General features: G+C 39.0%; 2 protein-coding genes across 5 annotated transcripts in view; one reads left to right on the forward strand and one right to left on the reverse strand.

The window, feature by feature from the left end:
• The window catches only part of MAP2K5 (mitogen-activated protein kinase kinase 5), a 215,734-nt gene that overhangs the window by 95,544 nt on the left and 92,966 nt on the right, over positions 1-27,224 (forward strand). For all 4 annotated transcript variants that reach the window (XM_048865826.2, XM_048865824.2, XM_048865825.2 and 1 more), the window contains 4 exons: positions 3,341-3,402; positions 10,306-10,354; positions 17,591-17,664; positions 18,598-18,648. In XM_048865826.2, the coding sequence (XP_048721783.1) occupies positions 3,341-3,402; positions 10,306-10,354; positions 17,591-17,664; positions 18,598-18,648 (236 nt within the window). The remainder of the gene's footprint in view (positions 1-3,340; positions 3,403-10,305; positions 10,355-17,590; positions 17,665-18,597; positions 18,649-27,224) is intronic.
• LOC142073426 (uncharacterized) overlaps positions 1-27,224 on the reverse strand; it is a 237,246-nt gene that overhangs the window by 38,871 nt on the left and 171,151 nt on the right. The gene's annotated exons all lie outside the window — the stretch shown is intronic.

Consider the following 27,224-nt stretch of genomic DNA (forward strand, 5'->3'; position numbering starts at 1 on the left):
GTTCATTGATGTTCTTGTACTGTACAAACATTGCCCAATGGGTTTGATTTTCAATATTTGTGTTCTCATTAATGTACTCTGGGGTTGAGAACAGGCTGCTGGAAACTTGTGTACAAATTGGTATTTAAATGTGCATGTCATGTGGTGGGCATTCCAAGTAGGGAAATATTTGGAAATGCTACAATGTGCATCTACTTACAGTCTGAAGATCAGGGTCTATAAGTGAGCAGGGAAATTCAAATGCAATTAAAAAGTGACAGAAGTACCTATTTGTAAATGTTCGCCATTCTGAATTCTTGTATAAGAACAGTTAACCCTTTAAGATGTGCATCTTTCATAATGTTGCACAACACTGGTATTTGCTGACCATGCGAAAGTTACTTGGAATCATGTTGGAAAAGAACTCTGGTCCATCTAATGCAGTGTACACTCCCTCTGGCAATGATCTGTAAACAATAATATAAAGGAAGAACAAAACTCACATAATGAGACCTTGTCAAAACTTTTGTTCAAAACTTTCTTATGGCTGCAGGTGAAGATGGAAACATTTACCTCCTAACCCCTGCAAGTGAATAGCCCTTAAGCATGACACTTTTTAACCCCTAGTAACCATTTTTGACAAGCCTTCCTGTCTTGGAATAGTTGTGTATAAAGACTTGTGTGTATCCAGTCTCCTCTTTAAAAAATCCCATTGAACTGTGTCTCAAAAGTGTCCTATGGCAGTGAATTCCATGGATGGCTGTGTGAATAAATACTTCTTTTGTGGAATAGCTAATCACAGATGGAGTTCTAAGGTTAGCTCGATATTTTGCATCTGTATGTTTGGGGATACTTATGTATTAAGGGGATGCAGAGTAAAAACACACACACAGTAGTATTGGTTCTCCTCTTATGGACTTGAAAGCAAAGAAAACTACGTGAATCGTGGTTTACAAATACTGAAGTGCAGAGCTCGAACTGCTTGACCTGGCTCATCCTGGCACCTGCCAATTGATCTTCAAAATCAATGGGAACATAAAACGAGGCTTATTTGCCGTTTCACTTTTACATCTGTAATAAAAATGCTATTTTACTAAATAAAGATGGTGAAATACATGGTTGGATTGTTTTTATTATCGCTGTCTTCTCTTTGGAAGTGCAGAGTACCCACAAATTTAATTGAAGTTAATGGAAGCTGCAGGTTCTCAGCACCTTTAAAGATCAGGCCCTGTTTGTTTAGGTGCCTACATGTGGATTTAGAAGCCTAACTTTAGGCTCCCAGTTTTGAACATTGACCACAATTTTTGTCCACTGTGTGCTTTGCACAACAAAAATGTTTGGATATTCTAAGATCAGTGTGCTTTGCTTTCTTCCACTGCACTGTCTATAGTCAAACTATTCACTTTTTAAGCACAAGACTTGGCTGCTGATGTGTGAGAATAGACTATTTTTTTGCAGCGGTAAATGTACACTGCTCAGTAGACTCGTGAACATGAATAAGAATGACCTGAGCCTGTGAGCAGCCTTCCCTTTCTGTGATGAGTGCTCTGAGCCTGATGTGTCATTTGAGATAATTACCTGTGAGATATCAGCCAATCCACAAGCAAGGGTCTAACCAAGGCAGGTATACAGGTTCCTAATGAAAGCAGCCACTGCAGTCTGCTCAATGTTGACACCCTGTTGGGGATGCTCCCTGCTATCTGGTAGTTCTGACAGACTGCTCCTTCCCCTGCTCCAGCTCAAGCCAGGCTGGTCACCTGGCTGTCCTGACACTTGACCTTCTATGGTGTTGAATAGACATGTGAGGCTGTGCTACCTTTCATCACACTGTGTAAGAGCCCAGCTAAATTCACTTTAAAAATTTAAGTCCAGTCTCATGCCTTGAACATAGACACTCTACATTTAAAAACAAAACTTAACACATAAATAGAAATGATTTTAAGAAAACAATGTTATGGCCGTGTTGGTCCCAGGATATTAGCAAGACGAGGTGGGTGAGGTAATATCTTTTGTTGGACCAACTTCTGTTGGTGAGAGAGACAAGCTTTCTAGCTTATACACTCTGTGGAATTCAAGATATTACCTCACCCACCTTATCTCCTTAAGGAAATGAGATAGAGCAGTGTTAGTGAAGACCAGCACAAATACTGTATTTCCAAAGATGGAGAACATGAAGAAACTGGAGCAGCTCTTTGGAGTAACTATTACTCACACGACTAACAGGTGAAAAATGGAACAGGAGTCCAGAATGGATTAAGAATCCTGTGATTATTCTCTGGACTCCTGCATTACAGAATGTCTTTTATGATTTTTAATTCAACCATAAACAAGTGAAAGTGTGGGATTTTCAAAATTTCGCAGTGTTGGCCTAACTCTGCTCAAGCTGGATTCTTTGGTAAAACCACATTGTCTTTGATGGAAGCAGTACCTAGCAAATCTGAAAATCCCTCTTTGCATCTGTTTTATGTTTTGATTTATGCCTTCACAAGCCAGGAAATCAGAGCTGGCTCACTATATGTTGTTCATCTATTTTACATCCTCAATTTTAAATTTGTTTTTCTGAACAAACTTTATAATTTTTAAATGGGTTTTTTCATTAATTGGGCATGAATTTCCAGAATAAATAATCTAATAAAAGATAGGCAAGTGGAAACTGTCCTTCCTAGTCTTCTGGGGATGCCTGGCATCCCATTAGGAACCAGTGTTCTCCATCTTCTCCACATATAGTGGCTGGCCATACTGAGTTGTGGGCAGGTAGTAAATAAAGGAATATACTAGCAGAAGCTTTCTCTGTGTGCCTAGAAGCTCTCTGTTGCATCTCCAGACATCCCTTAGTTCAGAGTTGTGACTTTGAGGTGCAGTCAATCCTTATGTGTTTGATCTGCAGGGGAAGGTTGATTTCAGGGGCACGTTTCACTGTGCTAGATACCAATAGCTTTTGATAGCATCAGTTGTACGTGGCTTTTTGTGACCAGGTGTAAATGATGATTTTGACTTCGTAATCTGTTGTAATTCTTCTGAAGTCTTTAGATTACTAAGCAGTAAATTAAGGTGCACCAAACCTTGTTCAGTTCTCTAGAATAAAGTCTGTTTTTTGCTTTCTGTCCTGCGATATGGATGTATTCTGAAAAGACGTTAGTAATATCTTTGCAAACATGGGAAGAAAAGAGATGTTGAGAGCTCTGTCTCCTATGGTTGTTCAGAGAATGAATGTTATTTAAGGTCAGTTACTTCTGACACTATTACTGTTATGTTGTTTATGGCATTTTTATTAATAACCAAAGGGCTAGAAAACCTTTAAATCTAGGGTAGTATTTGATTTTATATTAACTAATCACACTTTGTCTGTCTGTCCCTACAGGTGGTTCTTTGGATGTTTACAGAAAAATTCCAGAGCATGTACTAGGAAGAATAGCAGTAGCTGTAAGTATTTTTGTCTTTGATGGTTGTGTCATGTGCGTATCCAGTCTTAGATTTGATTGTATCAGGTGTCCTCTCATTGGGCCATTGTAGTTGTTCCCATCCTTTCTGTGCACTGTTACGGCCTTGATAAGCAGCAGTAAGACCATGTGACAATGGGACCGTAGTGACGTATTATGGTGGCTGGTCTTGTGCATCTGCTGAACTGCTTCTGACTGACTTGTGTGTTTCAGCTCTTCTGGTCCTCTCTATGCACAAAGGCAGGTGAATCATTTAGATCTGCTCCTTGGGCCAGGAAGTTGTGACTAAACCTGATGGGAACGAACAAAGGCTTGCTTTGTTCTGCTGCATACGCCTGTTCTCAAGGTGCAGTAGCATCGTATGTTTAACCTCTTGTACAGTACAGTTTTTCCCCACTGTTGATCTGTTTCCTAAAGCAACAAGCAGGAGACTGTAGTTGCTCTCCTGGAAGAGAAAGTCCGGTAAAAACATGCCTTTGGGGCATGTTGCATTCCCAACCCATTTCTGTGATCCTTCACACAAGTCCTCTCTAGTAGGGGTGATTTAGCTCTAATCCCAAGGGAGTGGGGAACTGAACCCTGTCCTAGGCAGGGATATCAGCCCCAACCTCCCTTCAGTTTGGTGGCAGAATTTTGACAAGGGGCTCCTGAGAACCCCCTCTAGCACATCAGCGTGTCTCAGCAGCGTCTGAGGGCTTCATCATGATAGTGAGTACAAGAGCATTGTTCCCTTGATTTTGGTAATGGTGTTTGCAAAATATGGAGTCACTTTTTTATTCTGTAATCTGCTTTCAAAGCCTGAACCGAGGCTAATTGAACATCTTGGCAAACATCATGGGGGTGAGGGATACTGCTAAACAATTGCTAAATCTAAGAAATACTTTGATAACTTAAGCAATTTAAAGCATAACAAAGTTATTCTATCATGTGCCATTTAATTAAGTGCTGGGTTTTCACATTCATTATACATCAAGATGATAATTTAAATCCTTTAATCCAACACAGGCAGCTATTTAGTCTCTGTTCATTGTAATTCACAGCTCTGCTTTCTCTCTGTTCTCTGCCCAGAATAATGAACATCCTTTTCCGATGACATTTTGTCTAAGTAGCTTCAGATCTGCTCATTGTTCAGCCTGACCTCTTACCAAATCTGTTGTTGTTGGCAAACACTCCCTGCTACTCACCTCAGATGGTTGACACCTGACATGTGTTGATCCTACACCTGCCTGCACTATGGTCACTGCATGGACTGGTGGTGGGATAGAAGGTGGACAAATGAACAGGCAGATTCAAAGAAGCAGTTTGATCACATTTCCTTACTCATAAGCCACAACAGACACATCCTGCAGTGAGGGTGGAGTTTGGAAGCTATCTCTGCCCCCTTGCTAGTTCTCTGCACTTGCTTGAGAACAGTCAGAGAGAGGGAAACAAAAGCTCTTGCATGCTGAGTAACTTCTTTGCTGCCGTGTATCCTGAAAGTGCCCCTGGTGCTTGTTGTTGTGTATTATTTGAATTACGGTAGCACCTAGAGTCCCAGGACCCCATTGTACAGTCACTGAATATGCCCACGTGTGCACACACAGGCTCACTATCCTTGCCCCAGAGAGTTTACTGTTGTTGTCCAAAGGTCCCAGGGATTGCTAGCTTGGTATTTACATCCCTGTCCATGTCATGAGAGGGAAATGGAAAAGCAAAGGCTAGAGATTGGGACAGGACAATACACAAATGTCCCAAGATTATATATTTTACTTAAACGAAATCTAAGAGTCCTGTACTGAGAGAAGCATGAGCTTTTTTTCAATCAATAAATCTTCTTTCCATCTTCCATGCACTATATGCACAGGGCATTTATCCTTTATAATCCTGAGAGCCGACAATTTCAGTAGGCTGTAGAGTCTGCACAAAAATGCACATGATGTGCACTTCAGTTAATTAAAAGCTTTTTCAAAATTAGTAAATGATTCTTCTTAAGTGAAATCTTTCCAAGAGCACCCAACACAGTATGTAGATCTTTACTGCATCAATCAAGGCTAAGGCCTAGTCTACCCTAGAAAATTAGATTGGTTTAATTACGTCGGTCAGGGGTATGAAAAATACACACCCATGAGTGGTGTAGTTAAGCTGACTTAAGTCTCCAAGCAGACAGAGCTGGGTCAATGGACCAATTCTTCCACTGATGTAGCTGCTGCCTCTGGGGGAGGTGGATTACCGGTGCCGATGGGAAAATCCCTCCCTTCGGCGTCGGTCGTGTCTACACTGAAGCACTACAGTAGCACAGCTGCAGTGGTGTCGCTGTAGCATTTTAAGCATAGACAAGCCCTGAGTCCTGGGCTTTGCTATACCCGTTCTGCCGTGATGGGACATGCATTTATTCTTTTAAAAAAATCTTGAGTGAATTTAGTGCCCAGGGAAGGTTCCAGACAGACGCACCATACACCTGGAAATAACTCCAACTAGTCTAGGACACGGTAGTCTGTCTGCTAAGCAAGGAGAGTGATCACTTTACATAAGCTGTTACCAGCAGGAGAGTGGGGTGAGGGGAGAGAAAACCTTTTGTAGTGATAAACACCCATTTTTTCATGATTAGTGTGTATAAAAAGATCTTCTACACTTTCCACACTATGCATCCGATGAAGTGAGCTGTAGCTCACAAAAGCTTATGCTCAAATAAATTGGTTAGTCTCTAAAGTGCCACAAGTCCTCTTATTCTTTTCTAATGGTAAAAAGAACGTTACTCCTGTGCTCTGCTCGCTCCATTGAACGTGAGTCACGTTCAAGTGTATGTCTTAATCTACTGGGGGATTGTCTCTTGGCAACCAGGACCTTCCATGGCACCCGGGCTCCACAGGGTCAAAGGTGCTATCCAGAGCCAGAGTAAGAAGGGAAGGGATAGGAACTTATTTTCTTGTAAGGGTCACAGATATCACAGTGATGTATTTGGTAGAAATTCTTAGTAGGTATCCATAATACAGGTGCATTAGGGTAGCAACTGTGTAGCCTTACACATACTGTCTCCTTCCGATGTGACTAATCCCCGACTTGGCACGATCATCTCTACAGCTGAGAGAATAAGTCTGCTGAGACTGCCAAGTATTACCTGTTGAGGCCAGTTGCAGTGGTACCCTTTCTGGTGTGGACACTTGTCCACTGGGAAATAGACTGGGAAATACCAAACCCTTGCACTTAAATACAGATTAAGTAAAAAGATTATTGGCACTGTTCTGTATACCGTCTACAGTTTCCTTTCATTGTTACTGCTGCCCAACCATCCAAACATCATGTTACACTGTTCAGGGAGAAGTGAGGAGCACCAGACTCCTTTGACTCAAGTTGATCCCGCAAGAGTCCATTATCAGGTCCATTCTTTTCTTTCCTAAAGAAGTTCTGCCTTGTCAAATACTGGACTTTTTTCAGTTTTAGTTATTTACTGTGGAAGAAATAAGATACAGTAAGGATGAGAGAGTGGCGGAGAAGGGGCAGGGTAGTGGGAGGAATCCGAATAAAGACTCAGAGAAAGTGAGGAGTCTCATAGAGAAGACCGATGGTGTTTAGTTGAAGGAAAGCAGTGAGAGAGAATGGCGGAAGCTGCCAGAAGTGAGCCTCGGGAGGAGAGAACTGTCTCTGATTCCATCACAAAATTCTGGATCATTCTGCCCAACGCAGCCTTGATGAGAAGGGAACCTTTTTCTGTTTACTGTATTATTCACTTTATTTAGTGAATGGCTAGTGGTTTTTCCATGGGAAAAAGAAAATATGAGAACCCTGAAAGAGGAAGGCTTACTCCATCTTGCTAAACAATTTTCTACTACAGTGTGTATGCTTTCAGGCATCTCTGTGGTTGATACTATTCTACCTTTGCTTGCCACTTCACACATTTATCTCCACTTCCATTTCTGAATTAGTGACATTGCGCACTGTATTTTTAGTGCTAATGTTGATTGAAGTTCTCCCTGAATGGATGTGCACTTGAACTGTCAAGAGAGTGAGTGATTGACAGCAGGTAGAAGTACTTTTTGTGTCAAGGCTTTGTCAAGTCATTGTTGCAAAACCTACTTTACTGAATACCAATAATACCTCCTAGATGTTCAGTCAAAAGATACTCTATGCTGGCATCTTTTTAGAATAATGCTTAATAATCAAAATGTTCATCCTTAATAGGAAAAGGGCATCTCCTTTAATGTATGTTTTAGTGTTTCAATGAATGACAATAATTTATGCTCATTTTCTTTATTCTGTAGCTTTCAAACATAGCTTACATAAAAAAACTCCTTGAATTTTCATGTACTCTGTTGCACAGATAATCTGAATGTGATCGTTTGTTTAATAGCAAGCTTTTTATAACCACTTATGTGGTGTGTGTGCTTTAATAAAGAGATGTATAATAACTCACAGCTGTTGATTATTTTCCCAAGCAAATGTTTGCTTTATTCCTGTACATGATAAATGTTCAAAATTCATTATGGAACTTGTTTAAGGTATTTTTCAAGATTTTAAATTGTCTGAATATATGTTTAATGAAGAGAATAGCTTACTGTATCCAAAACTATTTTTGTTGGGGAAGTGAAAGAATGACTGAAATGCCATTCCTTATTTTTTTTAGTATTGCTATAATTCTAGCAATTTTTGAAACAATGTGTAAATAGAATTCTACTGTTTTGCTTTTTGAAAGGCTAAAGTGAACAAGGCCACACTGAGGGGGATATATGGACTATGATTAAGGCTCTTTGTGATGGTAATTACCATCTGAGGCCATGAGGCACTTGGAACTAGGGATGCAAGTTTAGCACTCAGAAGGTGCCATCTAGACTAGAGCAATTTAGTAAGGATCCAAAATCATTATTCAGTATACAAAAGAGGTTCAGGTTCCACTTACATTATTTTGCTTACTGAATGAATGAGATTTCAGAACGATCTTCTAATCCAATAGGAAGACTGAAAATTAATATAATCTTATGCCTTTACATGCCATGTAACAATTTTGACTTTTGTAAAGTTTAAGTCATTCACTTTAACAGAAACAATTTAATTTTATTTCAACCTCCTTAATTGCCAAAAAGAATTTTCATTCTTCTGCATGAGGAACTCCTGTCACTTTCCAGTCCATCTAAAATGGCCTGTTGTTCAGGAATGTACTGGACAAAAAGACCTACCTCAGTCAGGAAAATGAGTGGAATGTCATTGTCAACAGCAAATTTTGTAGGAAAAATTTTGCAATAAAAATAATTGGCTGACACAGCAGAAATGTTCTGGAGAAGAACAGTGTGCAAAACTAGAATCAGATTTATTAGATGATCTTATAGATCTCGGGCTGCTGGAAAAAGCAGATCTGGAAAAAACCTTGGTGGTGGCAGAAGGCAAGAAGTTACATTATTTGGGGGGTTTTAATTACTTTGTTATTTATTGGGATAGCTTTACAAAAACTAAGGAGAAGAGCCTATTTCTAGGTAACCTGTAGTATGGGATTGCGTTCCTGTGCCGTTGATTGAACAGTCATATAGTCTGTATAGTCTGTATACAGTCTGTATAGTCATAGACTATTCTGAATGTAATCCTAGGAAAGAAAGAAATAGGATGGAAAATAAATGGTAATGCTTGGTACATCTCAGAACTAATGGTTATCTTGCTGCTAGATTTGAAATAAAGATATGTAAATATTCCATGTATGGAAGCATCGTGAGGTGTCCGTTTGAGGAATGTAGGCTTGGTGTATGCACAATGCCCTATGGAATGTTGATTGAAACTCTTGTCATATCTCAGAAAATGTTTGAGTAAAGCCGAATTGAAAAACGGGGTGGGGGTGAGGGAGTTGCTTCAAGTCAGCCAAAAGGTCTTGAGTTGGCTCAGGGTTTTTTATTTTTTGAGTTTTCTGATTTGACAAAAATATTGAAAAAACGTGTTTGGGTTCAAATCAGACTCCGCTCTACTCACCACCTTGCAAGACTGAGCCCTTGCACAGGGTCTTCCACAGCAGGTTTTCGTCTCGAGAGGATTTGATTCTAATTTCTAAAACTGACATGAAGTTTATATTATAGACCCTCAATGTTGTAGAATGTTAATGTCATGTGCCAACAACTTTAATTTAAAAAGGAAGACAAAGCAAGGCTACGTATTCTACCACCATTTTTATGCCATTTACATGTAGGTTTTTGCTCAATAAGCTTTAACCAATGTCAAGCTGTAGGAGTGGAGACAAATGAACAGAAAATAAGCTTATTTGTTGATGATGTATTGTTAATAGTTTGAACCACTGATATCTCTCCTTAAAATAGCTGGAGCAACTTTGGAAATGCATAGGCCTGAAAATGGCCTTTTACAGTAAAAAATGCTGCATGTTACTTTAACGGAAAGAGATAATTGCCCCAAAAGGAATACAATTGCAAGTGGGTTAAATCCACAGTCAGGGCATGCACTCAGTCCTCTGCTTAGAATAGTTGTCTGGGGAAAATTTTCATCCTCTTACTTTAAAACAAACAAATAAACAAACAGAACTTGATTTACAAGATTGGGGAAAGATCTACATTTGCTATTTGGACCAAATTTGGCCCCTAAATATATTCTCTGAAGACTAAGCTGTCTATTTTAGACATTACCCATATTTATTTCAGCTAAAACTGTAATGAACTTCTTCATGTGAAATTAATAACACTCAGGAATTAATGAAAGTATTCTTAATAAACCAAGAGATAAAGTTGGACTTGATATTCAGGGTGACTACTGGACAATGCAGCTAAAACAACCATAAAAACATGGGGTAAACTGGAATAGACCTATTTTTCAATCTTGCTTCTTGCACTTGCAACCCAAATCGTTAAGAATAAAATCCAACTGAAATGCGTATAGTTCCCCATTAGAAATTTTTATTATGTATTGTTTCTCTTGTATGCAGGTTGTTAAAGGCCTTACCTATTTATGGAGTTTAAAGATTTTACACAGAGGTGAGTGACAGATTTGTTCTTTTGTTTTCTAAGTGAATATCATACTTTCTGGTTCAGTGCAGCTTTTTACAAAGACAGTGGGCCACACTAAGCCCTGTGATGCTGCTGACATCAGTGGAGTTATGCCAGGGATTAATTTTACTCAGTAGCCTTTCACATTCTCTGGTTGTGGATTTTTATTGCCTTCCTCTTCTCTCTCTTTCTCCCCAACCCAAACAAAAAGGTAGACAGACCGAACCAGATTTTCCGAAGTATTTAGGTGCCTAAAGATACAGATAGGTGCCTCGTGGGATTTTCAGAAGTGCCTAAGCAAGTTAGGCACTTAACTCCCATTGAATTCAATAGGAGTTAGATACCTAACCTAATTAGGCACTTTTGATCATCTGACTAGGTACTCACCTGCATCTTTAGGCACATAAATATTTGGCTCATTACCCCTACACTACTATTTTAAAGGACAAAGAAGTGTAACTTTTAAAATCTACGTAAGCAAAGTTGAAACCATTCTCAGTATAAAGCCCTATCCTTATTCCTCAAGTAAATTTTTGCTTCTTTTAAATTTTCACCTATTTGTGACTTTTAGATTTTCTTAGTAATGTAGATGATATGGCTAAATTGATCCATATGTACCAGCTCTTTCAAAAACAGAGAATCACTTGCCAAACTATGGCAGATGCTGAGGATATACCTGTTAGAGAACAAGGAAAGGGTTAAGTAAGTATTTTGGCAAACAAGAAGAAAACTCTGCATTTATAATGGTACCAAAGTGTCTGAAAGTAACAGCTACAGATCTTAATGTTGCTAACAATACTGCTTAATTTAACCCATCTGCTCACTCAGTCCTAGTGCACAGTTGGAGGATACAATAGCAGACATTATTTGTGATTAAAAGGCGGATAAGAGAAAGTATCAACTTGTGGAGAAATGAGTAGTCTAAATTCAGAATTTCTGCTTTAAACAGGAACTTTGAATTCACATTGTAAACTCTTTTGGGCAGGGCCCATCTCTTTGTTGATATGTTTGTATGTGCTCAGCAAATGGAACCCTGGCTTCGAGGTGCAATAGAAATAATAATAAAATTCCAGCCCGGTTCTTAGAATTTGTGAATTTTCAGCTCTTGTTATTGTTAATCAGATTTGCAATCCTAACTTCTCAGTTTGTTTTTTCTGTGCTACACCTGTTCCTAGTTTGCTCAAACTGAAAACTAAGCTATAAAACATCACATGGGAGGCTAAGTAACATCACAGGGTCCAGCAGTGTTCGCTCAAGGGACTTTGGTTTTAAATAAACACGTACGTGCATGTGGGCGTGCATGTGCCCACATCCTATGTCTGTGCAGATGCTCACAGAGTAATGAAGTGCAAATCAAAATGCATATTTATTTTTCACTGGTCATGTGTAGCTATATATAGGATTTAATGCATTAGGCAAATGGAAGAAAATGTAACCTTGACTTCTTTGCTATTATGTGTAAAATGTACTGCATAGAAAGCTCTTATGGACTAAGGAGTCAAAAAATTCCACAGTGGTGATAATCAAGGTGGAGAAGTGGTCCTCATGAAAAAGTTGTATAATACAGTCAGCAAACATGGCAGTTTCTGACTAGAGGGTGGATAAAAGCAAAGGAAACAAATAAGGAGAAAGTCTTTTATTCCAGATCAGACATTTCAACAAATATTGCAGCTTAACTTCAAAACATACCTTGTGATTAATGAGGTGGTAGTTCTGCATATTAATAAACCTAAAGCTGTAGTCATAGTCGTCCTTACCCACATCAAACGTAAACAAAAGATTAACACCTATACCACTGCTTTGGAAGATGTGAGAATGGCCCAATGATAACTGCTCTGTCTTCCCCTCAGGATAAAGAATAGAAATGGAAGGGTAATGAGAAATGAACTTAGCTTTAACACAGAATTAGCAATCAAACTGGTCTAATTTTGCACAAAGTCAAAGTTTGCAGAAAGAGGAAGCCGAGTCCGTTAAGTTCAAGAATAAAGTATAATGCGTATACATTATATCCAAATGGTATTTCTTTTTTCTCTGATAAAGCATGCTCATTAAGGAGAAGTGCACACAATAAAATATTACAAGAGTATGTTTTTGTGTATATATATTTCATGCATGTGTTTTTATCTGTACAGACAACATACATGTCTGATTGCTATATCCCTTCTACTGTAGTATTATAATGTTATCTAGAAGGTGAGCAAGACCTTCCAATTTGAGCACTCATTCCAAATCCTTAATCTGGATACATCAGATAAAATTTTCAGCGGTGCCTAAGTGACTTAGCAACTTTTGAAAATGGGACTTAAGTCCATTTGAAAGTCTTACCCAGAATACTGCAGTGGTAAAAAGAGGAGACCAGTAATAAGATTCCTGGTTTTTGTTTCTGATTCTCCTACTGACTCAGAATGAGTGTGCACAAGTTTCTTAACTTGCTTGTGCCTCAATTTACCAGTAGATACATCTAATGGTGCAACATTTTAGCAAATAGCACGTGTAAATAAATTGGGCAGTAAAATCTAACTTTACAAGTTTAGATCTGAACTCAATCTTCCACTTTCTGGATATATGAGCCTAGAGACTGTGTGTGCGTGCGTACCAAGTCTCCAGGGGCAAGCGAGGTGTATCCTGACTCCAGAGCTCACCCTTTCCAGGCAATATGTACAATTATTCATAACAAATATTAAAATAAAAATTTGTTTAGTTCCTTACCTACATTTGGAAACTGAATAACACCAAACCCTAAATGTTGGTTGCCAGTCCCTGTCACTAGTGCAGAGCACTAACACTATGCATAGTGACAGACTGCATCGTCCAGCATTGCCAAAAAAACCAGCAAGACTTGTAGAATAGAGGCTACTACCCAGTTTAGGATCATGTGCATGTTGGATAATGTGCGGTTTTTTCTTTTGCTAGCTTAGATCAATTAAATGGCTCTTTCACCATGTACACTGATGCCTAACAGATATATCAAGTATCAATATGCACACTCACATGCCACTCAAGTTTAGGAAAAAAACATGGTCTCTGAATGAAGTAGGCTAAGGTCAGTGCAGAAAGAATATTTTTGTTTCATCTGCTTCATTGTTGTTATAAGTAATGTACTCAGAGCTGTCCATAGCTAAAAAGTGTGTTTGCACTGCTCATCTTCCTTTAGAGTATTGTATTTGTCAAAGGCAATAAAAGACAAGATACTGTTTTTTACAGATCCATTTTATTCAAAATAATTAATCTACTTTTGATTTAATACTAATTTACTTTTGAATAAGATGACTAAATGTTCAGTATTCAGATTCCTGACCCCCTGACAGTTCTGTTAACTGGTAAGTAAGAGCACGTGTGTCCCATTTGTCTACAGAAAGGTGAAACAGCTTAGGTAGCTGCAGCATAAATAGAACGTCTTCATCCTCCATAATGATGCTTCGTACAAATCATATGTATTAAGCAAGCACTAGAGATGGGACTATAACAGGGTTCAAAAAAGAACTAGATAAGTTCATGGAGGATAGGCCCATCAATGGCGTCCCTTGCCTCTGTTAGCCAGCAGCTGGGAATGGGTGACGGGATGGATCACTTGATGATTACCTGTTCTGTTCATTCCCTCTGGGGCACCTGGCATTGGCCACTGTCGGAAGACAGGATCTAGGCTAGATGATGGTCCATTGGTCTGACCCAGTGTGGCTGTTCTTATGTTCTTAGGACCCCTTTTGGCTATTGTTTAAATTCTTCCACTTCTAAACCGTAATATTAATGACAAGCAGATGGTGCAGGATAACATTATTTATGCACATTTGTTTTTCTAAAAACAAATTTTAACCTATGAACTGAAGTGGTTTAAAAAATAAAAAGAATAATTTACTGATTGTGTGAGTTCCCCCCTCTCCCATTTCGAATATGTGATACCTCATTAAATGAAATTCTCTCCCATGATTATCCCCTTTTTGTTCCTGGGAGATCTCTGGGCCAGTGAGCTTAATGGCAATTATTTGTCTAAATATTCCATTTATTGTAGTCTTAAAATAACCACTTTGAAGGGAAGTAGTTGTCTAGTTTGACTACAACAGTCTTTAACCTACTTAGGGCATGATTGTTCAGCGCCGAGACAGACAAATCCCTGATTTTTTGAGTTTTACCAGCAGAAAGACTTCAGGGTCAAGTGCTTAATTACAGCTGTTAATATTTAACATTCTGTAGGGCCACATCACAGGTAGCAACATGGAAGGGGGAAATGGACTGTGCAGCACCCTACATCCTACTCTCACGCAGATGAATGAAACACGGTGTGGACGGGGTGGAACCTTGGCTCTGGCTCCCAAATGGGCTGGCCAGCACTGCTGCACTGGACAACGTGTGTTACGCTGGTTACAGACCCAGCACAATTTGCTCTGGAGAGGGAGTAGTCAGGGGAACTGGGAGGGAGAATATGACTCTGAGTCACAGTCTCCCCCCTGATCTGCTCCTGGGGCAGTGTAACGATGCATTGTCCCTTATTCTTGGCCCATGGCATATCTACGGTCAAGCCCTTAGTAAAAATGTTATTGAAGAAGAATGTAGCTGTATGGGTACCCATCTTAAACCTAGTATCTACCTCACACTGCGGGACAGGTGTTTCTTAGAGAGAGCTGCTGTGTTCCTCCTCCTTCCCAGGTATAAACCTAATGCCTGGAAGAGGTTCCCATAATTCAGAGCAGAAAAGGGCAGTGTTTTTAGGTGCCTTGCAAAATAACTAGATACTGTGAATGCAGCAAGGGTGGGGAGGGCTGCTGACTTCCTTCTCCTGACTAAGCTGAAGTTCAGTCTAAGAGGCAAAGCCTAGTCCTGTTGAAATCAATGGGAACTTTGCCATTGATACTGGAGGGACTGAGGGTTTGGCTCTCTGGGTATAAAATACATGAATGTTGCCATTGTTAAACCACTGTTGTATTACAAATCCAATCTTTGTACTGTGTTTGGTAAAAATATGCGGTTAGATTGAGACTCTAATGACCTGAGAGCCTCCAGAACTCTTAGATCCTCACGTAATCATGTGGACCACACTTTCCCTAGCATGACTCTTGGATATCTCACACATCCTCCCAGCTGCTGCTCTGTGTCCCTTCTCTCAGGTTGTATTGTGCAGGTGTCAGATATGAGGAAAGTGGGGAAAGGAGTATTGTGAACTTAAGGTGCATCAGTAACAGGTGGCTGGCTGGCCAGTTACAATCATCTGTACACCATATTGCTCACAGACTCTGAACTAGGGACCTCTCCCAAGAATTCAGTCTGACCTTGTCAAGATAGTTACTGTGCTTGTTTTATTGTTAATTATCCTTTTTAAAATATCTACAACTGTTTTGGAGCCATTGGCTTTACTCTGCAATTAGATGTAGGGACTTCATGTTTCACTGCAATTTTCCTTTAAATGCATTCCTGCTGTAAACAGATTAATTTGTAATGCAAAATGTCAGCATATTTTGCATATTTAATTGTACCTGCTGTTTAGCTCATTAGAATGCAATGCAGACGTAATAACTAGGTAGATGTATCTGCTGACACATTTTCAGAAGACAATTAAACATAATGAATAGGATTATTGTGCAGCCTATGGCTGCTGTACTCTTCTTCTTAGACATTCATAATGGAGACATGCTGGTGACACTCCAGGCCTACTTAAATTGAGAATGGTCACCCAGCAGTAGAGAGCTGTTTACAGTTTAATAGATTGCTACAAACAGACAATACTTGAGTCTTCCCAAAATTTGTATTAGAAAATAATGTATTTTAAAATGTTGGTTGAAAGAGCACTGAGGTTCTTCCGACTGCATGGATAGTTTTAAATCAGTCTTTTGTCTCACCTACTGGTGAGGTTGGTGAGAAATCATTAAGAGTGTTACAGGCAAACTGAATCTATACAGTGGAAATAAGGGTTATGTGAAATAGACTCTGTGTCCTTGAAGCTGTGACGTGATGGAGATACATGATGGTGATTTTGTGTTTTGGGTATCAGGAGGAGAGATTACAAATACACTCATTGTATTACTATGATCTTGAAACACGGAGGACATGACCAAATTATTGAAGGAGCCCACCCTTTTAAGAAAATGAGCTTTCTTTTTGCCCCAGACATCTGAGCATTTAATCATCTTGTTAATTGAAGTTCTATACTTTACATTACAAAGACAAATTAAGCAAGCTCCTGTGATACCCAGAAAACATCTGCCAAACAAAGCCAAAGTTAATGATAAGCAAAATTAGGTTCTCTCATAGTTGGTTTTCATCCATCTGCACACAACTACTGTTCACTTTTAAAGAAGGCAAAGACACAAGCTATTACTTTCAATTCATAATGCCATGAGAAAGCAGTCATTAGACCCGTCCACCATACTCTAATCTCTGCAAATTGTTGGTCAGAGCTGCATCAAGCTCTTTATCATGTATTCTGGCCAGCATCCCTGGAAGGGAAAGATCTGCACTACTTTTGATCAGTTACAGGAAACCATTAGAAGTCTATCTACAGATAGAATATACAGTATGCAACATAATCTTACCTACTTCTATTTCATGTCACAGAGTGTCAACATTATAATCTCCGCACTGAGGGGGTCTTATTTTATGATGATCATTGGTGTATTTATTTGTTAGAGTGGGATTAGCAGTTCATTTTGATAGGATTGTGGTGGTTCATTTATGTGACAGCACTGAGATCATGGGAGGAGTGTAATAGGATCCATGCAGGTAGAGAGCCACGTTGACTTCAGTAGGGCTCTGTGCAGGCACATAGGTCCACCTTGTTTGGATCTGGCTGCAGAATTGGGGCTGGATTCTGCGAGTGTATTTGATGTGTATATATTTATGTCAGTGTGTATGAGTATGCCCATTTTATGTGTGGGGGGTGTATAATATGTATGTGTGTGTAATAATAGTCTGTGTGTGTGTGTAATATTTTAAAATCTTGTTACCACTACTTGAAATCCAAGCAGTTGAACAGAGACGATTACAAGAAGATTAATATAAGGTTTATAAGAGGGTTAGAATAGAATGTACGTTTAAATTATTGGAATCCAACCTCGGTGAGGAAGTAGTGCAATGCTAGAGAGTGTTACAGATCAAAGAGATTGAATTTAAAATGTCTGTTTGAAATATTTGCTATTAAAAACCTGTCATGACTAGATGCATATATGTCTTTATATAAAAATTGCATACCCAGAATAATTTATTTGAAAGCCCTCTTTTGTCCCTCTTTAACAGATGTGAAACCCTCTAATATGCTGGTGAACACACGAGGACAGGTGAAGCTGTGCGACTTTGGGGTTAGCACACAGGTATCCCCTCCCTTAGCTATTTGTCTGCTCTTTTTTCTAAAATAGAAATCACCTGGCTACAAGACAAACAGGCCCGCAGCAAACTCTCCTCTGCTGGGAGAGTGTTATTCATTTGTAATCTCCGAGCGACTTTCCTTCATCAGAATATGATTGTTCATTGTTTAATGACAGTAAAAACTGCTGATATTGTAATTACTACTTACGAATAGCAAACTTCATTGATATGCAGCTTCGATATGAAAGCGTTTTGGCCAGACAAAAGAGAGGGCAGAGTGGGAGATGTGTCTGGGGAGCCCAACTGGCCCACAATAAAAATTAATATTGGTAGCAACAATAGTGTTGGGCCTTTACAATGTGCAGCACAAATTTTAATTAATTTCCATTTTGGGCCTCCCTGGAGAACCTCAGTGATAGTGACCCATGAGCTTGCTGTGATGTTGATTTGAATTGCAGCCACCTTTTCTCTCAGCCAAACATGAGGACCAAAGAGAAGGTCAGCGTTGTATTATAAGTTGTCAAAGTCTGTTGTCCCTCCAGCGTATTTAGTGCTCATTGCGTTCTAGTAATGAATGTGGCTTTATTCACATCTTGAGCCAGCTGACTGAAAAATGAGTGTGTTCAATCCTACTTCAAATTGACTTTTTATATCAGACTACTTTGGGGGTACTAAAGCTATAAGCATCCTGTTTAACGGAATTGTTTAAGGTTATCTGCTATAAACTGTAATGCAGTGCTTGTTTTAAATTGGAACTCACACTCAAAAGAAAAGACCAATTTAATCATTTTTAATGCCTTTGTAGATAAATTTGTTCCCTTTTACATAATTTTTAGTTGATTTATAGAAATGATTATTGTAGGTTAAATGAGGAATAATTGCCCATTTTATTTCCACATTATCTTTATATTGTTCTAACAGACTGTTTTGTCTGATAGCTGGTGAATTCTATAGCCAAGACGTATGTTGGAACAAATGCTTATATGGCGGTAAGTAAATTTATGCAGAAATAACATTTCAAAAGAAGTCTGCGTATGCTGCTTTGTTCTGTATGATGAAGGATATATTTTTAGATCAGGGGTTTTCTCTGATTTCTTCCTATCTGCATCTTAATAGAGTATGTCCCATGGAAACTGCTCCCATTCACCACCACACAGACTAACTCCCCTCCTACTTGTGATCACACAGCATCTCTGTAACAGCTACAGCAATTGCTGATAAGGAAAAGTAATATTGGGAAAGTATTTCTTTAATGTATTTATAGTTATCTCAAATGCAATGTAACAGCTTGGAACAAAGAGGAGAGCCAATACAATATAAACAGCTAGCTCTCCAGGAGTAGCCAGCATGTGCTTGGCGGATCACCCATGGTCCATTGTTGCTCACAGTTTGAAAACCACTGTTCTGAGGCTTTACTTTAGCAAACATTTAAGCAAGTACTTAAGTCTCATTGACTTCAGTGAATCTAAACATGTGCTTAAGTGCTTTGCTTGCCTAAAACACTTTCTATCAGATCTATTCATAGTTCAATTTGAAAATGTTTGCAAAATGTGTTCGGGTGAAAGTGCAAAGTTGGAGCCCCCACCTTAGTTAACCCCAATGACATACATTGTTTTTGTCATACAGGAAATCACTAGACAACACAGAAAGTATTATACCATTAGACTATTAACTTGCATAGTTTTAGTGTTTGTCACTTCCATGCAATGTTTATCATTTAATCAGTACGTTTCATCTATTACTTAACCAAGAAATTTTGCTTGCCATGATGAGATTACTTGTATGTTCTGTCTACAGAATAATATATATATTTCCATTCCTATTAAATCAGATTAACAAACTTTTACAATATCTGTTTCTGGGGACTTCTGTCATAGGTTTGACAGATTGGATTCTACCATTTTACCATACCTGTTAAGTGGCAAGTGACACTAGTCCCATTGGAAACACTTGGTTTAAAATTAAATAAATAAAGTGGTGGCATAAATAATATTGAGAGAATACAGCAAAAGCTACCACACATTTGTCTTTGCCAAGGTTCATACGAATGGTTTCATGTACCCATTTTGTGGAGTATGAAAACTTCAATACTTCAGATGAGAATGTAAAATTAAGTGGAGTCATTGTCTAGTGTTTAAAATGTAGTTTTGGCAAAAAAAACCCTGGCTCTTGTATCTAAAAATAAATGAGAAAAATAGATATTACATTTGGTAAAGGACAATCTGCAAACAATACTGTAGTCCAAAATGCCTGGGATTTGTCCTTTCAAACTCCAGAAGATGGGAGGGAGGAGGAGAAATTTGTGACCTTTAATTGCTTTTATATATATATTTTTTCTTATGTACTTGTTAGCAGATAACAAGCAGGGAGTCCATTTATTTGCTAAGTGTTTTTCTAGCCAAGAGGTGCACATCATTCAGCCTCTGAAACAATCATGTCACCATCCTAACAAGCCTTAAACCACACTGTGTGATCAGAATATTAGGTGTGGGGAAAATGTAAAATACGTCAAATGTATCACTTTTGATACCTAGGCCTGCTGATTGCTACAGCTCCAATCTCTAAAAAAAACGGAAATACTGTGATTACAAAAAAAACCTTCAAATGACTCCACTTCTCTAACTCAGCGCTTATTCTTAGAGTGGCTTTAAATAGCTCTGATAATTAAATTGTATTATTCGTTTAATGAACAAATCCAGATTACAGTTCTCCTTCCCATGTGTACGTTAAAGAAATTGCTTTTTTCTTATTGTTTATGGATGAATGTGATGCGTCCATCTGTTAATTGAAAATGAGAAGAGTCAAACTATAAAATATTTGATCGGATATCATGTATTAAAATTGCTTTGCTTCTTCAGTGAGTTTTTTGCCAGTCATCAAATTTATACCTTAGTCTCCAAAAGATAATATAAAATTGCTTGTGTTTTGTACCAGCGTGCAAGAACAGACGCTTTGGTGCGAAAATATGACTGCAAAACAAAGCAGTGTTACGTGACAGCTGGAAATGTGGAAGTAGATGGGCAGATGTAACTATTTTGTGCACCTGTTTCACATACATGATAGAAAACATGGACTCTACTCCAAGGAATTTACAACACACACACGCGCATGCGTCTGCATGCATTCGCGCACACAGACACACACAGGTTTGTTTTGTAGTCCTATTTTGGTACCAGAGCTTCTCTTCTTGGTTACTGGCACAAAATCAATCTCTCTCTCTCTCTCAAAATAAATCAGTACTTGAAAATTGGTCATTCAATTGAAACATATGTATAAAATACAAAAATACAGGATATGTGTATATAATTAATAATTATATACATAACGCAGACATGGATTGTTTGAAGAAGTTTGATTTCTGGACAGATATGAACCATGCCATGTCTTTAAAAACTCACCATCTATTTTATGTATTAGAAAATTTGCATATACTGTGCAGTATATAGCATAATTCCGTGAATTTTGAACTCTCATGACCACAGTTTTTGCACTGTCGAAGCTCAATGATTCTAAGAAAGATACGCCAGTAGTTTAATGCAGTGCCCAGAAGTCACCTACTACAGGACAGGCCCAACAAAGAAAATAACAGAACGCCACTAGCCATCACCTTCAGCCCCCAACTAAAACCTCTCCAACGCATCATCAAAGATCTACAACCTATCCTGAAGGATGACGCATCACTCTGAGAGACCTCAGGAGACAGGCCAGTCTTTGCTTACAGACAGCCCCCCAACCTGAAGCAAATACTCACCAGCAACCACATATCACACAACAGAATCACTAACCCAGGAACCTATCCTTGCAACAAAGTCCGTTGCCAACTGTGTCCACATATCTATTCAGGGGACACCATCATAGGGCCTAATCACATCAGCCACACTATCAGAGGCTCGTTTGCCTGCAAATCTTCCAATGTGATATATGCCATCATGTGCCAGCAATGCCCCTCTGCCATGTACATTGGTCAAACTGGACAGTCTCTACGTAAAAGAATAAATGGACACAAATCAGACATCAAGAATTACAACATTCAAAAACCAGTTGGAGAACACTTCAATCTCTTTGGTCACTCGATTACAGACCTAAAAGTGGCAATTCTTCAACAAAAAAACTTCAAAAACAGACTCCAAGGAGAGACTGCTGAATTGGAATTAATTTGCAAACTGGATACAATTAACTTAGGCTTGAATAAAGACTGGGAATGAATGGATCATTACACAAAGTGAAACTGTTTCCCCATGTTTATTCCCCCCCATCCCCCAACTGTTCCCCAGATGTTCTTGTCAACAGCTGGAAATGGCCCACCTTGATTATCACTACAAAAGGCTTTTTTCCCCCTCCCCCCGGCCTCCTGCTGCTAATAGCTCACCTTAAGTGATCACTCTGGTTACAGTGTGTATGGTAACACCCATTGTTTCATGTTCTCTATGTATATAAATCTCCCCACTGTATTTTCCACTGAATGCATCCTATGAAGTGAGCTGTAGCTCACGAAAGCTTATGCTCAAATAAATTGGTTAGTCTCTAAGGTGCCACAAGTCCTCCTTTTCTTTTTGTGAATACAGACTAACACGGCTGCTACTCTGAAACCTAATTTTACATCTACCAGGTAGATCTGGAATGTTTAATGAAAGTGCCCAAACTCCTCTTCAACTGCTAAGTAGAAGGGTATCTAGACCAGAAAAAAAATACGCAAAGGTACCTAATATGTAGCTAACCACAGCCTTTTTCCCAGTCTGGATGCAGGGTAACACTTTTTACCTTGATTTAGATGGACAAGGTGCACCCTAGATGTTTCCCACTAAGGACACTACTGCTCTGGCCATTGCACTGAGGACCTGCAACAGTTATAAAGTAATATTAAGAGATAGACCTAGAAAATGAAAGTTGTAAGATGTATACATGGATTCATAGTCTCTGAGTCTCAGTTCTTGTATCCTGATGGTTAAAGGAGTGCCTCTTGTGTTGCTGAGCTACTAGTCTGTAGATCTTAAAATAACTCTAACAGACACTGCTTCCGAGGGTATTGTTAAATTATTCCATTTAAATAACTATACTTTATTTATTTGTTCTATTTAAATATACTATTATTCTTATTTAAAATGTTCTCATTTCCTTTGTTAGTTTGCATTTATTATAGAATCATAGAAGATTAGGGTTGGAAGAGACCTCAGGAGGTCATCTAGTCCGACCCCCTGCTCAAAGCAGGACGAACCCCAACTAAATCATCCCAGCCAGGGCTTTGTCAAGCCGGGTCTTAAAAACCTCTAAGGAAGGAGATTCCACCACCTCCCTAGGTAACCCATTCCAGTGCTTCACCACCCTCCTAGTGAAATAGTTTTTCCTAATATCCAACCCAGACCTCACCCACTGCAACTTGAGACCATTGCTCCTTGTTCTGTCATCTGCCACCACTGAGAACAGCCTACCTCCATCCTCTTTGGACCTCCACTTCAAGTAGTTGAAGGTTGCTATCAAATCCCCCCCGACTCTTCTCTTCCTCAGACTAAGTAAGCCCAGTTCCCTCAGCCCCTCTCGTGAGTCATGTGCCCCAGCCCTCCAATCATTTATTAGAGTAGATTTTTCTCGTTAGCTAACTTTCTGCCTATGTAATATCCATTATGGTTGAGGAGAAACACCTCTGCTTTAGGTATCCAACTGCAAGATGTCCATCACAGGTAATCATGAGTGATGCACCACTTGTCTTGTGGCAGGCCACATTCTCTCCAAGTCTGAAAGTGGCTCAGAAACGCTACCTCAAGATATCAAGAATGGCAGAATTGTTTAGTGTTTTTGTCTCCCTTTGGGTCATAAGAGTGTTTCAATTGTATGGTAAATGGTAGTCAAGTGAGAACTGCCTTATGAAACCTGCATGGAGCTTTTTAGCTAACCTAGCTTTCAATTGCATGACTACATGGACAAATACCCAAACCAAGAAGTTTGATTTGGCTGTCTGTATTGGAAGGGTAAATTCTAGAGGTGATTAAAGTAGGTAAGTATGTTACATGAAAATTTTTCAAAAGAAATGAACTTTTTTTTATTTCATACAAAACTTTTAATTTTTCAATAAAAATTTTTTAAACATGTTTTGAATTTTTTTTCAAAATTCACATTTTTAAACATTTTTGGAGGTTTGGGGGGACACTTTCACTCAGATTATTCACTCTTCACTCCCAATCATGACCTATTTTCCAGTGGGGGAAAAAGAAGAGACCAGCAAGTAAAAAAGTAAGAGTGGGATTTTTGCCATCAGAACAAACATACAAAAATATTTTGTTCTGTGATTTTGTTGTCGTCGTTGAAACATGAAAACTTTCAACCAAAATAAATTTTGTGTGAGAAGCTTTGGTTTGGGAGGTGGGAAAATATTTTGTAAAAGAGCTTTGATGAAAAAATGTTGATCACCTCTAGTAATTTCCAAGACACACATCGTTTCCTGCTCCCCTTGCTCAGGATTCATCTTCGTATTTCACATTTTGTTTTTACTGCATGTACCTTTCAGTTTTTATTTTCAGCTTATTTTCTATATTTTTTCCGTACTGGAACAGAGGATATAGCATTTCCGTTTAAAGGCCTGCCTACTTGTTTGCCACTACACGCCATGTATTTCTAAATATAAATTATTTTACTACCTTAAAGCCTTCCCTGTTATAAAAAAAAAGTAAATAATATAAAAATGGCCAGATTGAACTAGCTATCTGATTTAGCTGCTAACTGAAGGCTAGGGTCTAGTCTGTACTAGAAAAGGTGTACCTGTATAGCCATGCTAGTATAGCCATGCTGGCAAACCCTGCTAGCGTAAAGACAGCTTCTACCGGCAAATAGTCCCCTTTGCCATTTTGCCAGTATAGCTTATAACTTGTTCCCTGAACTAAATAGGTTATAGTGGCTGTCATAAAAATAAAGGGAAAGGTAACCACCTTTCTGTATACAGTGCTATAAAAGCCCTCCTGGCCAGAGGCAAAACTCTTTTACCTGTAAAGGGTTAAGAAGCTAAGATAACCTGGCTGGCACCTGACCCAAAATGACCAATGAGGGGACAAGATACTTTCAAACCTGGGCCGGGGGGACAAAGGGTTTGTCTGTCTGTGTGATGCTTTTGCCGGGAACAGATCAGGAATGCAGCCTTACAACTCCTGTTAAGTTAGTAAGTAATCTAGCTAGAAAATGCATTAGATTTTCTTTTGTTTAATGGCTGGTAAAATACGCTGTGCTGGAGGGAATGTGTATTCCTGTTTTTGTGTCTTTTTGTGACTTAATGTTTTGCCTAGAGGGATTCTCTCTGTTTTGAATCTGATTACCCTGTAAGGTATTTACCATCCTGATTTTACAGAGGTGATTCTTTTTCCTTCTCCTCCTCAGCATGCTTCCTCTCTTTTTCCCTCTCCTCCATTTCTTTCCTTTGCCTCCATAGCTCTCCTGTGGGCAGCCTCCATTTCTTTTTCTTTGGCCTCTTGTGCCTCAATCTCCATCTGTCTGAGTTTTACCCATCTTTCATGTTCCTTTTGTCTTTCATCAGCCTCAAATCTGGCTAATTCCAGTTTCTGTTAGGTATTGCTTTCTGTCATTCTAACCTCTCTGTTTTTAACTAACTTTACACCCGAGAGTTAGAAAGAAAACAAAAAAAAAAACTGGCTTGTAAAATTTTGCTGTGCTGTAACCTGATACCTGTTTTCTCTGATAGCTGTTCTCAGCCTACAGAAAAATCCTTTTGTTATGCCTGCTGCTCTGTCCCCTAGGCAGAGAGACAGAATCTACAGCTGCAATCACCTTTTACAAACCCTTTTAAAATCCTGCTGTGCTTCTGGTTCAAAATGATGCCACCTCTAAAACCATGTCAAGGTTCCTCCCCCACTCTGAACTCTAGGGTACAGATGTGGGGACCTGCATGAAAGACGCCCTAAGCTTATTCTTACCAGCTTAGGTTAAAAACTTCCCCAAGGTACAAACTTTGCCTTGTCCTTGAACCGTAAGCTGCCACCACCAAGTGTTTTAAACAAAGAACAGGGAAAGAGCCCACTTGGAGATGTCTTCCCCCAAGCCCTACACCCCCTTTCCTGGGGAAGGCTTGATAAAAATCCTCACCAATTTGTACAGGTGAACACAGACCCAAACCCTTGGATCTTAAGAACAATTTAAAATCAATCAGGTTCTTAAAAGAAGAATTTTAATTAAAGAAAAGGTAAAAGAATCACCTCTGTAAAATCAGGATGGTAAATACCTTACAGGGTAATCAGATTCAAAACAGAGAGAATCCCTCTAGGCAAAACATTAAGTTACAAAAAGACACAAAAACAGGAATATACCTTCCCTCCAGCACAGCGTATTTTACCAGCCATTAAACAAAAGAAAATCTAATGCATTTTCTAGCTAGATTACTTACTAACTTAACAGGAGTTGTAAGGCTGCATTCCTGATCTGTTCCCGGCAAAAGCATCACACAGACAGACAAACCCTTTGTCCCCCCGGCCCAGGTTTGAAAGTATCTTGTCCCCTCATTGGTCATTTTGGGTCAGGTGCCAGCGAGGTTATCTTAGCTTCTTAACCCTTTACAGGTGAAAGGGTTTTGCCTCTGGCCAGGAGAGATTTTACAGCACTGTATACAGAAAGGTGGTTACCCTTCCCTTTATTTTTATGACAGTGGCTAAAGCACTTTTTGGCCAGTATAACTTTGTCTATGTTATGGCTTTTGCCTGTATAAAAATACCATTAAAAGATCACACCCCAACCCACATAATCATACCAGAAAACTTTCTCATGTAAACCTGTCCTCGGATAACTGTATTTATGATTGTCTTGGTGGCCACAGTAATAAGATTCTTGTTTTATGTAAGTATGTAGCTCAGTATAACCTAAGCATTCTGACTGACACCAGCTGCCTTTTTTGGCATGGTAATTCTGGAAAGCTATTTAGAATGGTGATCCATAAAGATAACGGAGACAGCTCTGTGTTTCTTTACTTAACATTCATGCTGTGATAAAAGCCCTCAACCTGGGATTAGCAGTGCAGAGTAAACATCCCCAAACACGTTGGACTGGCACTAATTTGGGAATGTGTTTTCTGGAAAGGTCTCTAGATTATTAGAGACTAGAAATACAGCCAGTGGTTTGTAGGTAGTTAGCTAGACAGGTGAATTAATAGCACAGCGGGGAGAGAAGTCTCATGGAGCCTTTTATTGTTGCATTTCACACTGTACTTGACCTTGGAAAGCTTGAATTGTAGCTTTCAGATAAAAACTAGCTGTTTCATTTTACAGTGTTCTTGTATTTCTGTAAATGGGCTGTTAATAGTTTTGAGTGAAATCTTGTTTATTGTTTAATATATTAATTGAAGAGTTTTAAAAGAAAATTGCTAAGCATGTGATTCCCTTTTAAAGGATTGGCTTGCTAATTGTTAAAGTAACCTTGGTTTAATTACAGGTTTCAGAGTAACAGCCGTGTTAGTCTGTATTCGCAAAAAGAAAAGGAGTACTTGTGGCACCTTAGAGACTAAGCAATTTATTTGAGCATAAGCTTTCGTGAGCTACAGCTCACTTCATCGGATGCATACTGTGGAAAGTGTAGA

The sequence above is a fragment of the Caretta caretta genome, chromosome 10 (genome assembly GCF_965140235.1).
Source record: "Caretta caretta isolate rCarCar2 chromosome 10, rCarCar1.hap1, whole genome shotgun sequence".
NCBI classification, from domain to species: Eukaryota; Metazoa; Chordata; order Testudines; family Cheloniidae; genus Caretta; species Caretta caretta.